Genomic DNA, 24121 nt, shown 5'->3' on the forward strand with positions numbered 1-24121 from the left:
TATTTTTAGTAGAGACGGGGTTTCTCCATTTTGGTCAGGCTGGTGTCCAACTCCTGACCTCCAGTGATACGACCGCCTCGGCCTCCCAAAGTGCTGGGATTACAGGCGTGAGCAACCGCGCCCGGCCTCTATTGCCTCTTTAAAAGCAACAGCTGGTAACCTGACTTCTCACTGGCCTTAGCACTCCACGCCCCAGATGTGGCTCAGGAAACTCTTTGGAACTCTCTTCTCCAGAGTGACTGGGGAATAGAAATGGGGAGGATTTCTATGCTATTCTGTGGGGCGTCAGCATGAAATTACACATTCAGCACCGGTTGAGTTTGCATATTGTATTTTAGTTTGCATTCCTTTCACAGACAATTTAAGGGCTTTTCAATTAAATTTCTAAATTTTAATTGAATTCCTTAATTTTAATTGTGGGAACTTTCCTGGATCCAAACAACAGAGGTTGACCCTCCTAGTGAGATCCCAGGTCACAAACCGTGGAGCGGTTCCAGCCTGACTGGCAAGTGTTGCTTGCAAAATCCGGAAAACCGAGACACGCCCAGAGATAGGAGGAGGGCAGCGCAGGCCCCGTTCCATAAGCATTCAGGCCCCGCCCACCACCTCGCTGGCCACGCCCCGGCCTGGCCTCTCCGTTCGCGCGCAGCCGCCTGCAGACCCGGAAGTGGATGGCGTGGAGATATGGCGCAACTGCGGCGCGTGAGTTTTCCTTTGTTTAGATTAAGTGTTCGCTTAGCGGTGCCCTCACGCTTCTGTACCCGGGATGTGGGGGGCGGTACAGACCTTGAAATCCCCGCACCGCTCTCTCCACCCCGAGTAAATTCATGCGTCCCGTCAGAATTCTGGGGGTCGCTTCCCTGTGTGTTAAAATCGCCCTAGGGCTGGTTCTGTCCCCGGTCGTTGTGCCGTAGGGCCGTGTAGGCAGCTGCTTTCGCGCCGTTTTCCTGCTTAAAACCCTTCAGTGACCCCTCCGCCAGCCCCGCGCCACGTAAAGTCCCCACCTGCGAGGCGGATCCACGCCCTCAGGGTCCCAAGCCTCGCCCTTGTCGGCCCCTGGGGCGCAGCGCCGCAGCCGCAATTCGGGAGGGGCCGCGTCCTCTGCCTGGCCTGGAGATTCTGCAGATCCCACCCTGTTCTGCCTGCCGCCCTAGTCCTCCTTGGGCCGTGCCCTTCTGTCCCCAGGCCTCTTCGCAGTCACGGCTTCTCCGGATCCTGTGTTGGGGGAGGTGGCCGGGACCTATCTTAGGGCACCCAGTGTTCTTCTGTCCCAAATTCCTCCCATTGGAAACTGTGCTCTTGAGGAGGTGGACATTTTATTCCAGTCCCCTCCCTGTGAATGTGAAGTGAAAGAGAGATGGAGAGCGAGGTAGAGGAAACAGAAAAATTGAGAGAGAAAATAATGAGGGAGATCCATAACAAGACAGCAACGCAGAGGGAGGGTGAGAGATTTGCAAAGTGAAAGAAGCACCCCAGGAAGTAGCAGGGAGAGAAAAGCAACTGGAGAAATGTAGAGAAAAGTTCTATTTCTAGACAGATGAAGGACAGCAAGGTAGGGAGAGGGGCAGCAAAGCGGGAGGCTCCTCAGACAAAGCTGGGGAGAGTAGGAGGGATTTGGAGCCAGGGCAGACCGAGCAGCGTGGTGCTGGGACAGCAAGAGGGGGCAGCCGGTGACAAGGAGAGCAGAGGGAGAACCACCCCAGAGATCTGGGGTTGCCAGACAGTGGGGACAAGGGGGCGTAACAGAGAAGAGGGAATTTAACAGGAGGAGCACAGATGGGAGAAGAAAGAGGCAGAAATATATGGAGATTGGAGACAATCAAGACTGGAGAGAAAGAGCAACAAGAGGAAAAAAATTGCAAGATGGAGCAGATCAAGTAGAAAAGAAGGAATAGAGGGAAGAAGGGGAGAAACTGCGGGAGAGGAGGGGGGCTCAAAATCTCGGCTCACTGCAACCTTAGCCTCCTGAGTTCAAGCGATTCTCCTGCCTCAGCCTCCCGAGTAGCTGGGATTACAGGCGCCCGCCACCACGCCTGGCTAATTTTGTATTTTTAGTAGAGACAGGGTTTCACCGTGTTGGCCTGACTGGTCGTGAACTCCTGAGACCTCAGGTGATCTGCCCACCTCGGCCTCCCATAGTGCTGGGATTACAGACTTGAGCCACCTTGCCCGGCCTCCTCACATTTTATTAATTTGCTAGAATGGTTCCCAGAACTCAGAGAAAATTTTACTTAGGTTTACTATCAGTTATAAAGGTTATTACAAAGGATACAGATGGAAGAGCCATCCTAGCAATTCAAAACAGAGGAGTGTGTTTTGGAAACTGTTAATTTTATCCATATCTGAAGTGAGGGGCAGTCTTGTGGGACTGAGTCCTTAACTGGGATCTGATTCTATCTCCAGGTAGATACTATCAAAATTGAGTTAAATTGTAGGTCATCCAGCTGGGAGTGTGCCAGAGAACTGGTCAGTATGGGGAAAAACACGTGCACATTTCCATCTCAACCAGTAAAGGGAAGAGATCTCCAACCGGCCCACCCACCTGTCTCAGGGCCTGTAATCTCTACTCAGTAGTAACTGGGAATGGTCTGTCCCTCCCCCTGGCTGTTGCTGACCCTGCGATTGTGCACCATGTGCCAGCCCTACTCACACTCTCAGGACAGTGTGACATCCTTCCTCTGTGGCATCACCAATATTTACTTCAAGGGATTCCTTTGGTTAGTATACCCACATGGAGGTATTGTCCATTAAAACACACACAGATACACTGGCTGGGCATGGTGGCTCACGCCTGTAATCCCAGCACTTTGGGAGGCCAAGGCGGGCGGATCACTTATGGCCAGGAGTTCCAGACCAGCCTGGCCAGCACGGTGAAACCGCATCTCTACTAAAAATACAAAAATTAGCTGGGCGTGGTGACACGTACCTGTATTCCCAGTTACTCCGGAGGCTAAGGCAGAAGAATCACTTGAACCCGGGAGGTAGAGGTTGCAGCGAGCCGAGATGGAGGTTGTAGTGAGCCGAGATCACGCCACTGCACTCCAGCCTGGGTGACAAGAGTGAGACTCTGTCTCAAAAAAAAGCACAGATGAAGCCTTTATTTTCTTGCCACTCCTCCGTGATTAAAACAAAAAATATTCTATTAATTACATCTCTCCCTGTAGTGAGTACCCCTCCCTCTTCAACGCTCCATTTGAGAACACAGTGCACTAAAATCTTGTTTATATTTCTGTCTTCAGTCTTGCCTCTAGTTCTTGATTTACCCCCTTCCAGTTAAGCTTTCACCTCCACCATTCCTTTGATCCTTTTTTTCCCAGAGGCACCAGTGATCTCTGTGTTTCGAAGTCCAATTTTGAATTTCCTATCCTCATCTTTTCATCTTAGCAACATGTTGCACAGCTGATCATTCCCTGTTCTTTTTTCTTAGCTTTGAAGACGTCTCTAAGTTTATTTAATTACTTTGTTTCAGATTTTTGTCTTACCAGTTTCCTCTGCTGGTGTCTCCTGAAGCTGTCTTCTCTGAATGTGGGAGTGTCCCATGATTTAGGTCTTTTTTGTTTTTGTTTTTGTTTTTAAGACAGGGTCTCAGTCGGTCACCCAGACTGGAGTGCAGTGGTGCAATCATAGCTCCCTGCAGCCTCGAACTCCTGGGCTCAGGAGGTCCTCCTGCCTCAGCCTCCCAAGTAGCTGGGACTCTAGGTGCACACCACCATACCCGAGTAATTTTTTTATTTTTTAGTACAGACTGGGTTTCCCTATGTTGGATAGGCTTAGATCTCAAAACTCTTCTTATCTCTGTTCACACACACTACCCTTCCTTATCATCTCATCTCATGGCTTTGAACCCCATCTACCTGTCTCCATGTGCCCTGCAGACCTCTGCCCTGAGGTCTAGAAACCTGTGTTCGGTTGTCCCCTCACTTCTTTGCTGGGACATCTAACAGGCATCTCCACCTTTGTATGTGCCACTTTCTGAACTCCCCCAAATGCATTCCCCTGCAGTCCTGCGCATCTCAGATGAGGGTGACCCTGTACTTCCTGGGGCTTAGCTGAACTTGTCATATGTTCAAAATATGTAAGATGTTACATTGTAAATACATTAATTTTTTTTTTTTTTTTTTTTTGAGACGGAGTCTTGCTGTGTCACCAGGCTGGAGTGCAGTGGTGCGATCTTGGCTCACCATAACCTCTGCCTCCCGGGTTCAAGCAATTCTCCTGTCTCAGCCTCCCGAGTAGCTGGGACTACAGGCGTGCACCACCACGTCCGACTAATTGTTTGTATTTTTAGTAGAGATGGGGTTTCATCATGCTGGCCAGGATGGTCTCGATCTCTTGACCTCGTGATCTGCCCGCCTTGGCCTCCCAAAGTGCTGGGATTACAGGCATGAGCCACCATGCCTAGCCTGTAAGTACATTAATTTATAACATAAATAATTACATATTTACTAAAACAGATGAGGAAATTTGTTTCTGAAATTCTTTTGAGGTATGGGAGAGAAATGTTGGTGGCCTCATCCCTGTGTGATCTGTGTCCCAGGACCTGTCTGAGCTCATCTCCTGCCTGTGTCCCCCTCATTTCCTCTGCTGCAGCCACACAGGCCTCTTTCCTGGGGCCAGGGTTGCTCCTGCCTCAGGGCTTCCACCTGGGCTGTCCCTCTGTCTGGACATCTCTAGCCTGTCAGCTGCAGGTGCAAACACCTTTTCTTCCTCAGGTCTTTGTTCTGATATTACCTTCTTCATGGAGGCTTCTGTGTTCCTCTCCACCCTACATTTAACACTCCAGCTACACCCTTACCCCGACTGTGGTCCACATTGCCTGCTCTGGATGTTTCTTTCTGCTCTTTTGCTGTCCACTACATAAATCCTGGTAACAAGACCCAAGGGTAGAGCAGAGCCAGAAAGTGGGGGTGTGCTGGGCTTGCCCCATCTCAGTGGAGCTCACCCCTGGTTTCACATTGGAGTGCAGATACACGTCTTGTGCCCCCAGCCTCTTACCTGAGATTCCCATTCACATACTCAGGTTGGGCCCAGCCTTAATATTTGAAGTTGATTCTACAGTAGTTGCTCCTTATCTGCCAGTGTACTTTTTGAGGTTCCAGTTACTCATGGTCAACCACAGTCCAAGGATATTACATGGCAAGTTCCAGAAATGAAGAATTCACAAGTTTTAAATTTCTCACCCTTCTGAGTAGGATGATACAATCTCTCACTGTCCCACTCTGTTTTGCTCAGGACTTGAATCATCTCTTTGTCCAGTATGTCCCCCTGTATAGTCATCCCTCGATATCACATAGGATTTGCTTCCAAGATCCCCCCAAGACTACCCAAATCAGATGACCTTCAAGACCCTTATATAAAATTGCATAATACAGTCACATGCCACATAAGGACATTTCGGTCAGCAGCAGACCACGCCTATGATGGTGGTTCCATAAGATTACACTGGAGCTGAAAAGTTCCTGTTGCCTAGCTACCTCAGAGCAGTCATGACATCATAGTGCAGTGCATTCCTTGTGTTTGTGGTGATGCTGGCGGAAACGAACCTAGTGTGTTACCAAACAGCTTTAACCTGGATGTGGAGGAGGATGACATTGAGAATCTCTTAGAGGTGGTTCATGAGGAATGGGTTAATGAGGAGTCATTGGAACTGATACAGGTACGCATAGCTGAAGAAGAGGCAAGAGAATAGGGAACTGGCTGGGCACGGTGGCTAACATCTGTAGTCTCTGCACTTTGGGAGGCCAAGGCAGGTGGATCACTTGAGGTCAGTGTCAGGAGTGGTGGCACATGCCTGTGGTCCCAGCTGCTTGAGAAGCTAAGGTAGGAGAATCACTTGAACCCAGGAGGTGGAGGTTGCAGTGAGCCAAAATCGCACCACTGCACTCCAGCCTAAGCGACAGAGCGAGACTCTATCGCAAAAAAAAAAAAAAAAAAAAAGAAAAAAGAGAATGAGCCAATAGGAAACTGAAGGAGAAAAAGAAAATACTCTCAAGGCAATTCACAGTTAAAGATAATAGCAGAAGCTTTTGCAGACCTTGACAAGCTCCTTAAAAGGTTTGAAAACATAGGCACTAACACCTAAAGATTTTCATTAATAGAAAGGAACATCCATGATGCATTATCTACTCATAAGAACATTTAGGAAGACAAAAGAAACAAAGCAAGCAAACCACCATGGATGTATTTCTGAAAAGAGTGACGCCTCTAGAAGAGCCTCAGGCAGGTCCTTCAGGAGGCGTCTGGGAGAAACCATTGTTACCATAGGAGGACTTTGTGGTGGGACAAGATTTGGCAGTGGAAGACAGTGACACTGATGGTCCTGACCGTGTGCAGGCCTAGGCTGATGTGTGTGTTTGTGTCTTAGTTGTTGACAAAAATGTTTAAAAAGGTTAAAAAAAAAATTAAAAACGAGAAAAAGTTTAGAGAATTAAGATAAAAAGATAAAATATTTTTCTATAGCTGTACAACGTGTTTGTGTTTTAAGCTGTTATTGCAAAAGAGTCAAAAAGTTAAATTTAAAAGTTTATGCAGTAAAACAGTTGCAGTAAGTAAGCTTAGTTTATTACAGAAGAAAAAAGTATTTTTTGTGAACTTAGTGCAGCCTAAATGTGCAGTGTTTATAAAGCCTGTAGTAGTGTACAGTCATGTCCTAGACCTTCGCATTCATTCATCACTCACTGACTCACCCACAGCAATTTCCAGTCCTGCAAGCTCCATTCATGGTAAGTGCCATAGACAAGTGTACCATTTTTTAAACTTATACCATATGACTTCAGTATTTTTTTTCTTTTTTTTTTTTTTGGAGACAGAATCTCACTCTGTCACCCAGGCTGGAGTGCAGTGGTATAATCCTGGCTCACTGCAACCTCTGCCTCGTGGGTTCAAGTGATTCTCCTGCCTCAGCCTCCCGAGTAGCTGGGATTACAGGCACCCACTGTCATGCCTGGCTAATTTTTGTGTTTTTAGTAGAGACGGGGTTTCCCCATGTTGGCCAGGCTGGTCTCGAACTCCTGACCTCAGATGATCCACCTGCCTTGGTCTCCCAAAGTGTTGGGATTAGAGGCATGAGCCCCCGTGCCTGGCCTTACTGTACCTTTTCTATATTTAGATATGTTTTGACTTACGAGTACTTACCATTGTTACAGTTGACTATAGTATTCAGGACATAGCATGCCCTACAGGTTTTTAGCAGTAGGCTGTATTATATATACCAGATGTGTAGTAGGCTATGCTATCTTGGTTTGTGTAAGTTCCTTCTTTAATGAAGTGGTCTGAAAATGCGTTTCTCAGAACATGTCCCTGTTATTAAGCAATGCGTGACTGTATTTGCATATAACTTATGCACATCCTCTGCATCCTCCCGTATACTGTAAACCATCTGATTACTTGTAATACCTAATTAAATATAAATGCTATGTAAATACTTGTTATACTGGGTTGTTTTCTTGTATTATTTTTATTTTATTGCTGTTTTATATTGGTGTATTGCTTCCTTTTGTCTTTTTAAAATTATTTAAGTCTATAATTGGTTAAATCCATGGATACAGACCCCATGCACTGTATACTCTGTCTGCCCATCAATCCGTTAATAGTCTTCTTTTTTGTTTTGTTTTGCTTTTGATAGTAGTCTTTTTTATCCGATCCAATTTTGTGGTATCTTATTGGTTTTAAGTGATTCTGATTTTACTTAACATGCCCCCCAAGCACATGAGGATTGATGTTGGCAAGTTGGATATGCCAGTGAGAATCTGTCACAGGCATCCTTTAAGTGGAGTAAATAGGGTTCAGTACTGTTCCAAGTTTCATTCACTCAGGGTTTTGCAACGTATCCCCTTGGATAAAGGGATTTTACTGTATTCTGTATCCAACACTGAGCACCGAAGCCGTGTCTTCATTTCTGAAGGCTAAGCTCAGCCTCTGATTCACAAAGAGGTGAGGGGGGCTGTGCTCTGCATGGGGTTTGGTCAGAGCCAGGTCTGCGCCCTGAAGGGGAGCTTAGTCCAGCCTAGCTCCCCACTGCTGCAGCGTGTGTGTGGGCTTCTCCAGGAGGGGAGTGGGTTCTGAAGAAAGGGACCAAAAACTCACTTGTTCTTCCTGTAGGAGTTTATTGTCCCGGCATCAACTCTGATGCAGTGGGCAGCAGAGGAGCGTATTTCCACAGGGTGAGTTCTTCACCACGTGTGTGGTTGTGGCAAGGGAAGAAGGTATGTTGTTTCTAAACCCTAAACAGCATATTTTTGACATTCATGATTGACTTCTAAAGAGTCATGTCGGCCGGGCGCGGTGGCTCACGCCTATAATCCCAGCACTTTGGGAGGCCGAGGCGGGCGGATCACGAGGTCAGGAGATCGAGACCATCCTGGCTAACACAGTGAAACCCCGTCTCTACTAAAAATACAAAAAATTAGCTGGGCGTGTTGGCAGGCGCCTGTAGTCGCAGCTACTCGGGAGGCTGAGGCAGGAGAATGGCGTGAACCCGGGAGGCGGAGCTTGCAGTGAGCTGAGATCGGGCCACGGCACTCCAGCCTGGGGGGCAGAGTGAGACTCCATCTCAAAAAAAAAAAAAAGTCATGTTATGTGAAGGAGAAGCTCAGAAGAGGAAAGCAGAGGAATCAGGGATGCCACTTACTCAGGTAAAGTGATATTCTCAGTAGATTGTTCTGTTTCTTATTTCTTCCTGAAATGCCGGGTGCTGGAGTTGAGAATCTTCTGAGTCTGAAGCATCCTGCCTGACAGGTTTGCTCGCACTCACCCATGCCTTCCCTCAGTCCCTCTCATCTCGCTTAGATTCCATCTCTTGTGACCCAGTAACATGAACTTGGGAAGAGGCTGCACTGGGCATGGTCCTGGGAAGGGCTCACACCCAGACGTGGATGGAGACGGGTTGAGGGTCCTGTAGTGTCAGTGCTTTCGGGCAGCAGGGATTGTTCAGGGGCCACATCTGGATGCACTGTCAGCTCTCTGTGGAGCAGGATTAGAGAAGCTGCCCACAGAAATCACGTATTAATGTGCCCAAGTACCTGGTAAATTCTGCAATAAAAATTCAGGAAATCTTTTCTGCCTTTTTTTTTTTTTTTTGGAAACAAGAGTCTCGCTCTGTCGTCCAGGTTGGCATACAGTGGTGCAATCTTGGCTCACTGCAACCTCTACCTCCCAGGCTCAAGCTATCCTCCCACCTCAGCCTCTTGAGTAGCTGGGACCACAAATGCGTACCACCATGCCCGGCAATTTTTTGAATTTTTGGTAGAGATGGGGTTTCACCATCTCCACCCACCTCAGCCTCCCAAAGTGTTGGGATTACAGATGTGAGCCATCACGCCGGGCCTTTTCTGACTTTTAGTAATAGCCAATCTGACTAATGAGATGGTATCTCATTGTGGTTTTGATTTGCATTTCTCTAATGATCAGTGATACTGAGCTTTTTTTCCATATGCTTGTTGGCTACATATATGTCTACTTTTGAGAGGTGTCTGTTCATGTCCCTTGCCCACTTTTTTCGTTTGTTTGTTTGAGATGGAATTTCGCTGTTGTCGCCCAGGCTGGAGTGCAATGGTGTGATCTCAGCTCACTGCAATCTCTGCCTCCCGGGTTCAAGCGATTCTCCTGCCTCAGCCTACTGAGTAGCTGGGATTACAGGCCCCTGCCAGCACACTCAGCTGATTTTTGTATTTTTAGTAGAGACAGGGTTTCACCATGGTGGCCAGGCTGGTTTCGGAACTTCTGACCTCAGGTGATCCAACTGCCTCAGCCTCCCAAAGTGCTGGGATTATAGGCATGAGCCACCGCACCTGGCCCTTTGCCCGCTTTTTAAGGGGGTTGTTTTTCTCTTGTAAATTTGTTTAAGTTCCTTGTAGATGCTGGATATTAGACCTTAGTTAGATGCATAGTTTGCAAAAATTTTCTCCCATTCTGTAGGTTGTCTGCTCATTCTGTTGATAGTTTCTTTTGCTGTGCAGAAGCTCTTAAAGTTAATTGGATACCACTTGTCAATTGTTGTTTTTGTTAGATTGCTTTTGGTGTCTTTGTCATGAAATCTTTGCCCATTCCTGTGTCCAGGATGGTATTGCCTAAGTTGTCTTCCAAGGTTTTTATAGTTTTGGGTTTTACACTGAAGTTTTTAATCCATCTTGAGTTGATTTTTGTGTATGGTATAAGGAAGGGGTCCGGCTTCAATCTTCTGCATGTGGCTAGCTGGTTATCCACCGTTTATGAAGTAGGGAGTCTTTTCCCCATTGCTTGTTTTTGTCAGCTTTGTCAAAGATCAGATGGTTGTTGATGCGCTTCCTTTCTGGGCTGACTATTCTGTTCCATTGGTCTTTGTGCCTGTTTTTGTACCAGTACCATGTTGTTTTGGTTGCTGTAGCCTTGTGGTATAGTTTGAAGTTGGATAACTTCATGCTTCCAGCTTTGTTCTTTTTGCTTAGGATTGCCTTGGCTATTTAGGCTCTTTTTTGATTGCATATGAATTTTAAAATAGTTTTTTCTAGTTCTGCAAAGAATGTCATTAAGATTAGCCTTCAATCTGTAAATTCTTTGGGCAGTATGGTCATTTTAATTATATTGATTCTTCTTATCCATGAGCATGGGATGTTTTTCTGTTTGTGTCTTCTCTGATTTCTTTGAGCAGTGGTTTGTAATTCTCACTGTAGAGAATAATCTAAATTTTAATGGACAAAGCAATGGGTTAGTGCAGTAGTATAAGCCTATAATTTGAGCTTCTTGGGAGGCTGAGATGGGAGGATCTCTTGAGTTTGAGACCACCCTGGGCAACATAGTGAGACCTCACATAAATTTTAAAACATACTATATTTATATATTTGAAAATAGGTACTTGTGACTGGAGTTCAAGTTTCTATGTTTTTTTTCATGATTTACCTTTTTTTTTTTTTTTTTTTTTTTTTGAGATGGAATCTCACTCTTTTGCCTAGGCTGGAGTGCAGTGGTTTGATCTCGGCTCAGTGCAGCCTCCATCTCCTGGGTTCAAACAATTCTCTTACTTCAGCCTCCCGAGTAGCTGGGATTACAGGTGCCCGCCACCGCACCTAGCTAATTTTTGCATTTTAAGTAGAGATGGGGTTTCACCGTGTTGGCCAGGCTGGTCTCGAACTCCTGACCCTCAGGTGATCTGCCCACCTCAGCCTCCCAAAGTGTTGGGATTACAGGTGTGAGCCACTGCTCCTGGCTGGTCTACTTTTTTTTAATAGCTTAATATACAGTAATGTTTATAAACTAAACTGAGTACTATTTATACATTTTTATTGTTGCAAACATGCTGAAATACACATTAGCAAAAATAATACTGACTGCCAGGCAGTATGTGCACTGTTAGTCCCAGTTTCTTGGGAGGCTGAGGAGGGAGGATCATTTGAGATCAGGAGTTCAAGGCTGTACTGTGCTATGATTATTCACTGCATCCCAACCTGGACAACATAGCAAGAGCTGGTCTCTAATAATTTTTTTTTTAAAAGATGACAAATATCTAAAAATAGGTCATTGAGAGACAACTCCTTATTTCATCTGATGTGTAAATTGTATATGTGTATTACTTTATAAGCTAAGTGTGTATAAGCGTGCACATGTGATGTGTTTGCATGAGTGCATGGATAAGCAAGCCTATAGTTAAGGTACAACATCATTTTATAAGAATTTTTTAATTTTTATTTTTATTTTATTTTTTATTTTTTTGAAACTGAGTCTCGCTCTGTCGCCCAGGCTGGAGTGCAGTGGTGTAATCTTGGCTCACTGCAGCCTCTGCCTCCCGGGTTCAAGTGATTCTCCTGCCTCAGCCTCCCGAGTAGATGGGACTACAGGCGTGCACCGCCACACCCGGCTAATTATTATATTTTTAGTAGAGACAGGTTTCACCATGTTGGCCAGGATGGTCTTGGTCTCCTGACCCCGTGATCCGCCTGCCTCAGCCTCCCAAAGTGCTGGGATTACAGGCATGAGCCAACGCTTTTGGCCGTGCGTGTTGGCTCACACCTGTAATCCCAGCACTTTGGGAGGCCTAGGCGGGCGGATCACCTGAGGTCGGGAGTTCGAGACCAGCCTGACCAATGGAGAAAGGCCGTCTGTACTAAAAATACAAAATTAGCTGGGCGTGGTGGCACACACCTGTAATCTCAGCTACTCGGGAGGCTGAGGCAGGAGAATCCCTTGAACCTGGGAGGCAGAGGTTGTGGTGAACCGAGATCGCACCATTGCACTTGAGCCTGGGCAACAAGAGCAAAACTCCGTCTCAAAAAAAAAAAATTATATTTTTGAACAGTTGAAATTACATCTGAAATACTTTCCATGACCTTATAAGTGTTCTACACTATTGGGCAGGGTGTGGTGGCTTACGCCTGTAATCCCAGCATTTTGGGAGGCCGAGGCGGGTGGCTCGCATGAGGTCAGGAGTTCAAGACCAGCCTGGGCAACATGGTGAAACCTTGTCTCTACTGAAAATACAAAAATTAGCCAGGTATGGTGGCGCATGCCTGTAATCCTAGCTGCTCGGGAGGCTAAGGCAGGAGGAGAATTACTTGAACCCGGGAGGCAGAGGTTGCAGTGAGCCGAGATTGCACCACTGCACTCCAGCCTGGGTGACAGACTGAGACTCTGTCAATAAAAAAAAAAAAAATGTGTTCTCCACTATCACGTTAATGAGTTAATGGCAGTAAGAATAGTAATGTATTATGAGGAAGATACGTGTGTATGCATATATAATGACCTTTTATGCAGATTCAGATTTTTGTCCATGAACTTAACTTTACTCAGGTAATTGTTAGTTTACTTTTGATGCTGATCTGTTACTTAACTGTTGATTCTTTAGGTTTGATTCTAATGCCCAGACACAAAATTAACCCACAATTATCTCTATAGAAGTGTTAGGTATTATGTTTGACACACCAAGTGATACTCATTATCTACCTAAGCTAGAATACAAGTAGTTGGTGTCTTCAGCTCAGGTAGATATTGAATGAAAAATCTACACTAGTTTAAAGAATATCATAACTTTTTATGGAAAAGTATAATAAAACTCAATCACAGACATATAACTAGCTCAAAAATACCTTAATGTGGATATGTCAGAATATTCACGTCAGCACTTCAGTTGAGTCAGTCCTTACAACCCTCTTCTCATTTTGTGTGAACATAATTATTCTCTCCATACCCTGTTGGTCAAATATATCTTTTATTTTAGGGACAGTTGACATTCAGGGACGTGGCCATAGAATTCTCTCAGGAGGAGTGGAAATGCCTGGACCCTGTGCAGAAGGCTTTATACAGGGATGTGATGTTGGAGAACTACAGGAACCTGGTCTCCCTGGGTAAGGATAATGCCCCTCCAGAAGTTGGGGTCTGCCCTTAGTATCTCTGCATTTTCCCTTGTGTGCCTCTTGGGAGCCCCTGCATTGCTTGACTGAGATTGAAACCCTGTTGACTTGGGCACGGTGGCTCATGCCTGTAATCCCAGCACTTTGGGAGGCTGAGGTGGGTGGATTGCTTGAGGTCAGGAGTTCGAGACCAACCTGACCATAATGATAAAACCCCATCTGTACTAAAAATACAAAAATTAGCCAGGTGTGGCGGTGTATGCCTGTAATCTCAGCTACACGGGAGGCTGAGGCAAGATAATTGCTTGCACCCAGGAGGCGGAGGTTGCAGTGAGCCGAGATCATGCCACTGCACTCCAGCCTGGGTAACAGAGCAAGATTCTGTTTCAAAAAAAAAAAAAGAAACCCTGTTGACTCAGAAATGAAAAGCTCCCCTATGCTTTCTGGACTTGAAATGCCCCCTTTCTTCAGACATTGTGTCTCCTTCATGATACACCTTTGGGTGGTACCTGGGCTTAAGTGTGCATAAAACCTTATGACAAACTTTTCAAATATCCAGTTCCCTGTTTTCTACCCCTGTGCTTCTGATTCTGTAGTTCTTGGAAGAGAGTTCGATGTCCAGTTATCACAGGGTTCCCTAAGCATTCAGGAGACAGTCTGTGGGTGAATTTGTGAAATGTTTTTCTTGAATTCTTGATTAGTTGTTTTTTTTTTTATTTATAGTAGAATGACTTATAATCCTTTGAGTACATACCCAGTAATGGGATTGCTGGGTCAAATGGTATTTCTGGTTCTAGATCCTTGAGGAATAGCCACACTGTCTTCCACAGTGGTTGAACTAATTTATACTCCCATCAACAGTGTAAAAGTGTTCCTGTTTCTCCACATTGTCTCCAGCATCTGTTGTTTGCTGACTTTTTAATGATCACCATTCTAACTGGCGTAAAAGGATTAATTTTTAATATCATCTCTCTTGCCTAAACAGAGGGCTTGGATTTTGGAGACATCACAGCACATCTTGATTCTTTCTTTTATAAACAGGAATCTGTCTTCCTGACCTGAGTATTTTCTCCATGATGAAGCAAAGGACAGAGCCCTGGACTGTGGAGAATGAAATGAAAGTAGCAAACAATCCAGATAGGTGGGAAGGTATCAAAGATATCAACACAGGTAAGAGCTCAGATGGACAGAATGAAAGCCACACTTTTTTTTTTTTTGAGACAGTCTCTGTCCCCCACACTGGCGTGCAGTGGCCATCATAGCTCACTGCAGCCTTGAACTCCTGGGCTTCAACAGTCCACCTGCTTTGGCCTCCCAAAGTGATGTGATTATAGGCATGTGCCCCGTGCCTACCAGAGCCACACTATTAAATCGTGTTTGGGAAACTCTCTATAAGTGGCAGAATTGTGTAGAGAAATAAGAGTTTAAATCCTGTGAGTTCTTAAGAGAAATCTTTACCCCCACCTGTCACCATGTCCTGTATGTATGTATGTATGTATGTATGTATGTATGTATTTATTTGGAGATGGAGTCTCGCTCTGTCTCCAGGCTGGAGTGCAATGGCGTGATCTCAGCTCATTGCAACCTCTGCCTCGCCGGTTCAAGTGATTCCTCTGCCTCAACCTCCCGAGTAGCTGGGATTACAGATGCCTGCCACCACGCCCAGCTAATTTTTGTATTTTTAGTACAGACGAGGTTTCACCTTGTTAGCCAGGATGGTCTCAATCTCTTGACCTCATGATCCGCCCGCCTCGGCCTCCCAAAGTGCTGGGATTATGGTGTGAGTCACCACGCCCGGCCCACGCTGTCGTTTAGATGTGTAATAGTTGTATGTTTTTGCCCTGCAGTGTTACTGCAGCCCAAACAGAGGCAAAAGCAAAGGCTTTTATCCTGATGGACAATATACCCTGTCATGTGGCTTCTGTCAACTCTTTAGTCCTTGATTCTGAGGGTCACAGAGAGCGCTGTTTCAAAGGAGTGTCCCTTTCCCCTGTGGTCTCTTTCTGTATGGGATTTTATCTGATGCTCAGTTCTCTATCCTTATACATCACAGCTGAGGTCTGCATAGACCTGCCTCCTTGACCTGTTCATGATCTGCCCATTTCCTGTACTGGGAAGACCTGATGGGGAGATGGGAAAACACAGGCTGCTGTCTTTTGCATCTGGGTCCTGAAAACTGCATGGAGCTGTTTCAAGCCCTCTTTGCCTGTTCAGGTCTGTTTGAGGTGGGGAAAAGTCAGGGATTTTCCTACTCTCACATGCCACTTGGCACAGAATGCTTCATTTCTGGTCACCAAAATGTGTGGAGATTTCTCCCCAACATCAACCAGTTTTGGGGTTTCCTGCAATTCATTGGTGACACTATCTACCTGACTTAGAGTTGCATCCCACAGGCTAAGGGTTGAGTCCCCAGGCCTGTCCCCCACCTAAGCCACCAATTGCCAGTAGTGGGTTGTCACCTTTCTATCTGACCAACCAGCCACAAGTCAGGGTTTCCTCGACCCCCTTCTTCTGTTCGGTTACTTTGCTAGGGTGGCTTACAGAACTCAGTGAAACACTTCATTATGTTCGTTGGTTCATGAGGAAGGACGTTTCCAAGGATACAGATGGACAGCCAGATGAGGAGATTCACAAGGCGAGGCACCTAGGAAGATTCACTGGGTGTGCCACCCTCCAGGCCTACCGCATGTGTTCAGCATTTGAAAGCTCTCAGGAATTTTTATGGAGGCTTCATTACTTAGGCATGATTGTTATTAACTCAGTCTCCAGCCCCTGTACCCTTCCTGGAGGATGGTGGTTGGTGCTGACAATTTTATGCTTCTAACCATGGCGTGGTCTTTCTGGGCTTTCTATATCTGCAGATATAGAAACCATGGATATGAAGGCCAATAGTAAGGGACTTGAGCATCACACATTTTGGTATCTCAGGGTTTTTTAGCACAAAACTCGCAAACCATGTTTTTCCTCTGCTCTCACACCACCACAACAGTTATCAACACAGAAGAAGACTTCTCTGACCAAAGGTGTGGGGGTTTTTCCCCATACACCAAGCAGCAGACAGCAGCTGGGTGTCCTCCAACTCACTTCCAACACTGTACCTGGAGATAGGGCCAGGTCCCACAGGTTTAGGGCTCAGTCTCCAAGACTTGCCCCACTTCCACCAGTTGCAAGTCTGGGTCTCCAAACTTCTGACCAACTGGCTTCCAGTTGAGGTTTCCACAATCCCCTCTTTGGGCCCAATTAGTTTGCTGGAGCAGCTCACAGAAGTCACAGAAACACTCACGTTTGCTGGTTTATTATGAAGGATATTGCAAGGATACAGATGAAGAGACGTGTGGGACAGGTATGGGGGAAGGACTGTGGAGCTTCCAAGCCCTCCCTGGGTGTGCCACTCTCCAGGAAACCGCCATGTGTTCAGACATCCTGAAGCTCTTGGAACCCAGTCCTCTTGGGTTTTGATGGAAGCTTTGTGACATCAGCATTTCTTCCCCCAGGGTATACAGCAGGACCCTCTCTGGGGAGATCTTAGGACCCGAAATCAGAAAGGTAGGGGGAAAGTTAGAGTCCTGCCTTAGGGCAGGTGAAAGGAGAGGAGGAGAAGGTTGGAGAGGTTATTTTTCTTAAGGTCTGCAGAGGTCTAACCCAACATTATAACCAAAGACTGTAGCAAGGGCTATGGGAGTTATGAGCCAGGAACTGTGGACAAAAACCAATGTATATGTGTATCATAACACCACACAGAGGAGCCTGAAACGTGTCCTCCCTAGATACCAAGGGAGATATTCTGAATAGAAATAATGGATGGGCACCCAGTCAATAATCAATGAAAGACAGCTAATAAGCACAAGTGCGTACCACTGCATTTAAATGATATAAGACCAGAGAGTCAAGAAAGACCTGGATCCCGGAAGAGCTCAATTTAAAAAAAAAAAGAAAGAAAGAATCCAAGTGGGCTTTTCCCCCCCCTAATTATAAAGGAAAAGCCTTCGTTCTTTCAATATTGAGTATGATGTTACCTTTCGGCTTTTTATATATGGACTCTATTATGTTAAGTAAGTTCCTCGTATTCCTAGTGTTTTGAGTGTTGTTTTTTTTTTTCTTTTTCTTTTGAGGGGGTGTCTCATGCTGTCGTGACCTTGACCTCGGCTCACTGCAGCCTCCACCTCCCAGGCTCAAATGATCCTCTCACCTCAACCACATGCCAGGCTGATTTTTGTATTTTTTGTAGAGGTGGAGTTTCGCCGTGTTAGCCAGGCCGGTCTGGAATTCCTGAGCTCAAGCGATCCTCCCGCCTTGACCTTCCAAAGTGTTAGGATTACAGGCGTGAGGCACCGTGCCTGGTGAGTGTTTTTATCATAAATGATTGCTGAAGTTTTTCAAATGTTTTTCTGCATCAGCTGAGATTATTGCATGGATTTCTTTTTCTTTATTCTGTTATTGTGGGATATTACATAGACTAATGTTCCAAAGTTACATCCTTCTTGCATTCCTGAAATAAATCTTGCTTGGTCATGAGGTGTGATCCATTTTAATATGCTGCTGAATTTATTTTGCTACCATTTTGTTGAGGATTTTTGCATTAGATTAATCAGGAATATTGCTCTGCAGTTTTGTTTTGTTTTGTTTTAAGATGGAGTCTTACTCTGTGGCCCAAGCTGGAGTGCAGTGGCGTGATCTCGGCCCACTGCAGCCTCTGCCTCCTGGGCTCAAGTGCTTCTCCTCCCTCAGCCTCCACCATGCCCGGATAACTTTTATATTTTAATAGAGACAGTGTTTCACTATGTTGGCCAAGCTGGTCTTGAACTCCTGACCTCAGGTGATACGCCTGCCTCAGCCTCCCAAAGTGCTGGGATTACAGAATTACAGGTGTGAGCCACCGTGCCTGGCCTGCTCTGCAGTTTTCTTTTTTTTTTTGAGACGGAGTCTTGCCCTGTTGCCCAGGCTGGAATGCAGTGGTGTGATCTCGGCTCACTGCAACCTCCACCTCCCGGGTTCAAGTGATTCTCCTGCCCCAGCCTCCCAAGTAGCTGGGATTACAGGCGCGTGCCACTACGCCCAGCTAATTTTTGTATTTTTAGTAGAGACGGGGTTTCACTATGTTGGTCAGGCTGGTCTCGAACTCTTGACTTCGTGATCCGCCCACCTTGGCCTTCCAAAGTGCTGGGATTACAGGTGTGAGCCACCGCGCCCAGCCTGCTCTACAGTTTTCTTTAGGGCCTTTGCCTCTGCTTTCAAGGTAACAGCAGCCTCATTGAATGAGTGTAGAAGTGGTTCTCCTCCTCAACCTTACGGCAGATTTTGAGGATTGGTGTTAAATCTTTCTTCAGTATTTGATAGAATTTTACACTGAGGTCATCTGGTCCATTGCTGTTGTAGTTGGTAGGTATTTAATAACTGATTCAGTCTTCTTATTTGTTACTGATGTGTTTAGATTTTCTACTTCATTGTTAAGTCTTGGTAAATGGTGTCTATCTACAAATTTATCAATTTTTTTCTTGGTTATCATATTTTTTGTTATATAATTGTTGAGTCTCATTTAATTTCCATTTTTATTTGTATAGACTTGTTTGTAATGTCCTCTTTTCCCTTTCTAATTGTAGTTATTTCTGTCATATGCTTCATGTTTCTTTTTTCTAGTTTAGGTAAGGGTTTGTCAGTCTTATTCAAAGTGTGAACTCTTACTTTCCTGACTTTCTCTAGTGCTTCTCTGCTGTTTTCTTTGTTTTCTAACCTTTATTTTTTCTTTCTGCTATCTTAATGTTCATTTTTTTCTTTTTCTTTATTTTTTTGAGACGGAGTGCTGCTCTGTCGCCCAGGCTGGAGTACAGTGGTGCGATATCGGCTCACTGCAACTCCGCCTCCCGGGTTCAAGCAATTCTCCTGCCTCAGCCTCCCAAGTAGCTGGGACTATGGACGCACGCCACATGTCCAGCTAATTTTTTTAATTTTAGTAGAGACGGGGCTTCACCTTGTTGCCCAGGCTGTTAGCGAACTCCTGAGCTCAGGCAATCCACCCTCCTCGGCCTCCCAAAGTGCTGGGATTACAGGTGTAAGCCACCGCACCCGACCGTGTTCATTTTTTTCTTTATTGAGATATAAAGTTAGGTTGTTTATATGTTATTTTATTCTAGTTTATTTATTTATTTTTTAAGAGATAGGGTCTCACTGTGTCACTTAGGCTGGAGTGCAGCGGCATGATCATAGATCCTGGGATCCAGTGATGATCTCACTTTAGCCTCCTGAGTAGCTGGAACTACAAGCACATGACACTGTGCCTCACCAATTAAAACAATAATTTATTTTATTTTATTTATTTATTTTGTTTAGAGATAGGGGGTCTCACTTTGTTGCCTAGGCTGGTCTGCAACTCCTGGCTTTAAGAGATCCTCCGACCTCAACCTCCTAAAGTGCTGGGATTACAGGTGTGAGCCACCACACCCAGCCATTTTTTTATTTTTCATGTATGCATACATCATTACAATACCCCTTCCAGCACTATTTTTGTTGCATTTCATGAGTTTTGCTGTGTTATATTTACATTTTCCTTTATATCATGATATTTTCTAATTTTACTTTTATTTTATTTTTATTTATTTATTTACTTTTATTTATTTATTTTGAGATAGAGCCTCACTCTGTCGCCCAGGCTGGAGTGCAGTGGCACGATCTCAGCTCACTGCAACCTCTGCCTCCCGGGTTCAAGTGATTCTTCTCCTGCCTCAGCCTGCTGAGTAGTTGGGATTACAGGCGCACGCCACCACACCCAGCTAATTTTTTTTTATTTTTAGCAGAGATAGGGTTTCACCATGTTGGTCAGGCTGGTCTTGAACTCCTCACCTCATGATCTACCCGCCTCGGCCTCCCAAAGTGCTGGGATTACAGGCATGAGCCACTGCATGTGGCTTTTTTTTTTTTTTTTTTTGAAACGGATTCTCATTCTGTCACTCAGGCTAGAGTGCAATGGCACAGTCTCAGCTCACTGCAACCTCTGCCTCTGGGTTCAAGCAGTTCTCCGGCCTCAGCCTCCTGAGTAGCTGGGATTATAGGCACACACCACCATATCCGGCTAATTTTTGTATTTTTGGGTGGAGACGGGGTTTCACCATTTTGGCCAGGCTGGTCTCCTGGCCTCAAGTGATCCGCCCGCCTCACCCTCCCAAAGTGCTGGGATTACAGCCACCACACCTGGTCTATGCAGCTGCTCAAAAGAGCCTCTTTCCCTAAGAGGCTCATCCTGCTTTTTCTTAGAAGCTTTCAATTTCTGTTGTATTTCTCTACTCATAATCCCTCTCAAACTCACCTGTAATCCTCCTGAGTCCTGCAGATTCCCCATTGCTCCATTGCATCACCCTACCTTTTGGGTTTTCTCCACTGTCAGTGTGATATTATGCTGATATTTCTTCCAGTGTCTGAATCAGATGAGGCAGATTCCAGTTCCTCCGTCAGGGTCTATACATGCCAGAGGCCGGATGTGGTGGCTCATGCCTATAATCCCAGCACTTTGGGAGGCCACGGCGGGCAGATCACGAGGTCAGGAGATCGAGACTATCCTGGCTAACACAGTGAAACCTCGTCTCTACTAAAAATACAAAAAAATTAGCCGGGCATGGTGGTGGACGGCTGTAGTCCCAGCTACTTGGGAGGCTGAGGCAGGAGAAAGGCGTGAACCCAGGAGGCGGAACTTGCAGTGATCCGAGATCATGCCACTGCACTCCAGCCTGGGCGGCAAAGCCAGACTCCAACTCAAAAACAAAAACAAAAAACATGCCAGAACCATGGGTTCAAATTACACTGTTTACTTGCTTTCCTAGGGAGAAGCTGTGCAGTGAGAAGCAAAACAGGAAACAAGCCTGTTACAAATCAACTTGGATTAACCTTTCAGTTACCTCTGCCAGAACTGGAGATATTTCAAGGTGAAGGGAAGATTTATGACTGTAATCAAGTTGAAAAGTACATCAGCCATAGTTCTTCAGTTTCGCCACTTCACAGAATTTATTCTGGGGTCAAAACCCACATTTTTAATAAACATAGGAATGATTTTGTTGATTTTCCATTGCTGTCACAAGAACAGAAAGCACACATTAGGAGAAAACCGTACGAATGTATTGAGCAGGGCAGAGTCTTCAGAGTGTCTTCAAGCCTTCCTAATCATCAAGTAATCCACACTGCAGATAAACCTAACAGATGTCATGAATGTGGTAAAGCCGTGAGGGACAAGTCAGGCCTCGCAGAACATTGGAGAATTCGTACGGGAGAGAAACCTTACAAATGTAAAGAATGTGGCAAGCTCTTCAATCGAATTGCATACCTTGCACGACACGAGAAAGTGCATACTGGAGAGAGTCCTTACAAATGTAATGAGTGTGGCAAGGTCTTCAGTCGAATTACATACCTTGTACGACATCAGAAAATTCATACTAGAGAGAAACCTCATAAATGTAACAAATGTGGCAAGGTTTATAGTAGCAGTTCATACCTAGCACAACATTGGAGAATTCATACAGGAGAGAAACTTTACAAATGTAATAAATGTGGCAAAGAATTTAGTGGGCATTCAAGCCTCACCACCCATCTGTTAATCCACACTGGAGAGAAACCTTACAAATGTAAAGAATGTGACAAGGCTTTTAGGCACAAGTTCTCCCTAACAGTTCATCAGAGAAATCATAATGGAGAGAAACCTTATAAATGTCATGAATGTGGCAAAGTCTTCACTCAAGTTTCACACCTTGCACGACATCAGAAAATTCACACTGGAGAGAAACCTTACAAATGTAATGAGTGTGGTAAAGTCTTCACTCAGAATTCACACCTTGCGAATCATCAGAGAATCCATACTGGAGAGAAACCTTACAAATGCCAGGTGTGTGGTAAGGTCTTTAGGCACAGTTCATGGTTTGTACAGCATCAAAGAAGTGTTCATGAGAAAGTCCTTACAAACTGAGTTTGGCAAAGTGTATTATAAGTTCTAGCAGTAATCAACATCCGAGAGTCTATACTAGAAAGAAATCATTTAAATGTACTATATGTGGCACAGGCTGTATGGAGACCTACCAAATCACTAGACATCAAAACATTCGTCTTTGGTGAAACCACACAAATGGATTGTGTGTGCCAAGGCTAACAAGTCAAAATATGTTGAACCTAATGATATGATGTGTGTAAAGGGTGCAAGGACATGTGGAAATGGTCTGTTATATTCGGGTTATTAAAAATGTAATTGGCCGGGCGCGGTGGCTCACGCCTGTAATCCCAGCACTTTGGGAGGTTGAGGTGGGTGGATCACAAGGTCAGGAGTTCGAGACCAGCCCGGCCAGTATGGTGAAACCCCGTCTCTCCTATAAATACAAAAAAATTACCCGGGCGTGGTGGCACATGCCTGTAATCCCAGCTACTCAGGAGGCTGAGGCAGGAGAATTGCTTGAATCCGTGAGGCGGAGGTTGCAGTGAGCCGAGATCACTCCACTGCACTCCAACCTGGGTGACAGAGCGAGACTCCGTCTCAAAAAAAAAAAATTATTTGGGTTTGAAAGGCCAGGTGCAGTGGTTCATGCCTATAATCTCAGCACAATAGGAAGTCAAGACAGGAGGGTCACTTGACTCCAGGAGATCAAGATCAGTATGGGCAACGTAGCAAGGCCCATCCCTACAAAATAAAAAAAATAAATAAGCCAGGCCCTTGGCATGTGTCTGTAGTTCCAGCTACTCAAGAGGCCGAGGCAGGAGGATTGCTCAAGCCCAGGAGTTTGAGAGTTTGAGCAGTGAGCTCTGATCTTGCCATTTGTACTCCAGCTTGGGTGACAGAGCGAGACCGTGTCTCAAAAGAAGAAAAAAAGGCTAGTTTTTATGACTTCAACCTGAACTTTGGAATCTCTTCATGTGCCTTCCCTACACAGGCCTTTCACTGTGGTCTCTGGGAAAGAATCAGTAAGATGACAGGGCTGACTTCATTAGCTGAGGAGCGTTTCTATCCAATTTCCTGGAGGAATAAGGACACTGCCTTTTCGGATTAAAGATTGTCTGATTTAGAGACCATGGAGGTGGACAGAGAATAACAAAACCGTGATGGCAGTCATCATGCTTATTGCAGTTAGCACACTCTTTTCTTGACAGGCACAGTGCTGCTGTGCTCTACAAATGACCATGAAATAGAGCACGCCATGACTTTAGGACACAGGTATTTTGATGGGAAGACAGGTCATTAGGGACTGATTACATAGTAGAGACGTTGCAGGGGAAATGGTGGCCACCTTCTCCATTGAATAGCAATAGCTGCTCTTTAGCAAAGACTGATTAAAAAGTACTCTGATTTTTCAAATGGAAGAGAGAACAGTTAAATCAGAGTAGAGAGTTTAATCAAAACTGCCAATGGAACATGCTCTTGAGTAGGATTCACATTTAACTGCTGGCATAATTTGCAACTGTTTGATTTTCTCATGTTTGGAACAATAAAGTTGACATTTTCCAAAGTGTGAATGATTCATCTTCTTTCTACCAATATTGTTTTATCCCATCTCAGGGGGATACTTTATAGCAGACAATAATAAGGCACCATTAGGATTTTTTTATTATTTTTATTTTTAAAATTATACTTAAAGTTCTAGTATACATGTGCACAACATGCAGGTTTGTTACATAGGTATACATGTGTCATATTCGTTTGCTGCACCCATCAACTCGTCATTTACATTAGGTATTTCTCCTAATGTTATCCCTCTGCCAGCCCCCCACCCCCCGACAGGCCCCGGTGTGTGATGCTCCCTTCCCTGTGTCTAGGTGTTCTCATTGTTCAATTCCCACCT

General features: G+C 45.2%; 1 protein-coding gene across 4 annotated transcripts; it reads left to right on the forward strand.

Moving 5' to 3' along the window:
* Window positions 1–607: 607 nt before the first annotated feature.
* On the forward strand, window positions 608–23791 carry ZNF766 (zinc finger protein 766). Of its 4 annotated transcripts, XM_063658317.1 has the most exons (5): window positions 664–702; window positions 8101–8204; window positions 13187–13313; window positions 14361–14489; window positions 21131–23791. In XM_063658317.1, exons 1-5 carry the CDS (start codon window positions 672–674, stop codon window positions 22261–22263), a joined length of 1524 nt encoding a protein of 507 aa, XP_063514387.1. In that variant the 5' UTR covers window positions 664–671; the 3' UTR covers window positions 22264–23791. The 4 variants fall into 4 exon arrangements, with proteins under 4 accessions (XP_054317979.2, XP_054317980.2, XP_063514387.1 ...); XM_054462004.2 differs by lacking the exon at window positions 8101–8204 and having other exon boundaries at window positions 608–702; XM_054462005.2 differs by lacking the exons at window positions 8101–8204; window positions 14361–14489 and having other exon boundaries at window positions 641–702.
* The last annotated feature ends 330 nt before the right edge of the window (window positions 23792–24121 follow it).

The sequence above is a fragment of the Pongo pygmaeus genome, chromosome 20 (assembly GCF_028885625.2).
Source record: "Pongo pygmaeus isolate AG05252 chromosome 20, NHGRI_mPonPyg2-v2.0_pri, whole genome shotgun sequence".
Taxonomy (NCBI): domain Eukaryota; kingdom Metazoa; phylum Chordata; class Mammalia; order Primates; family Hominidae; genus Pongo; species Pongo pygmaeus.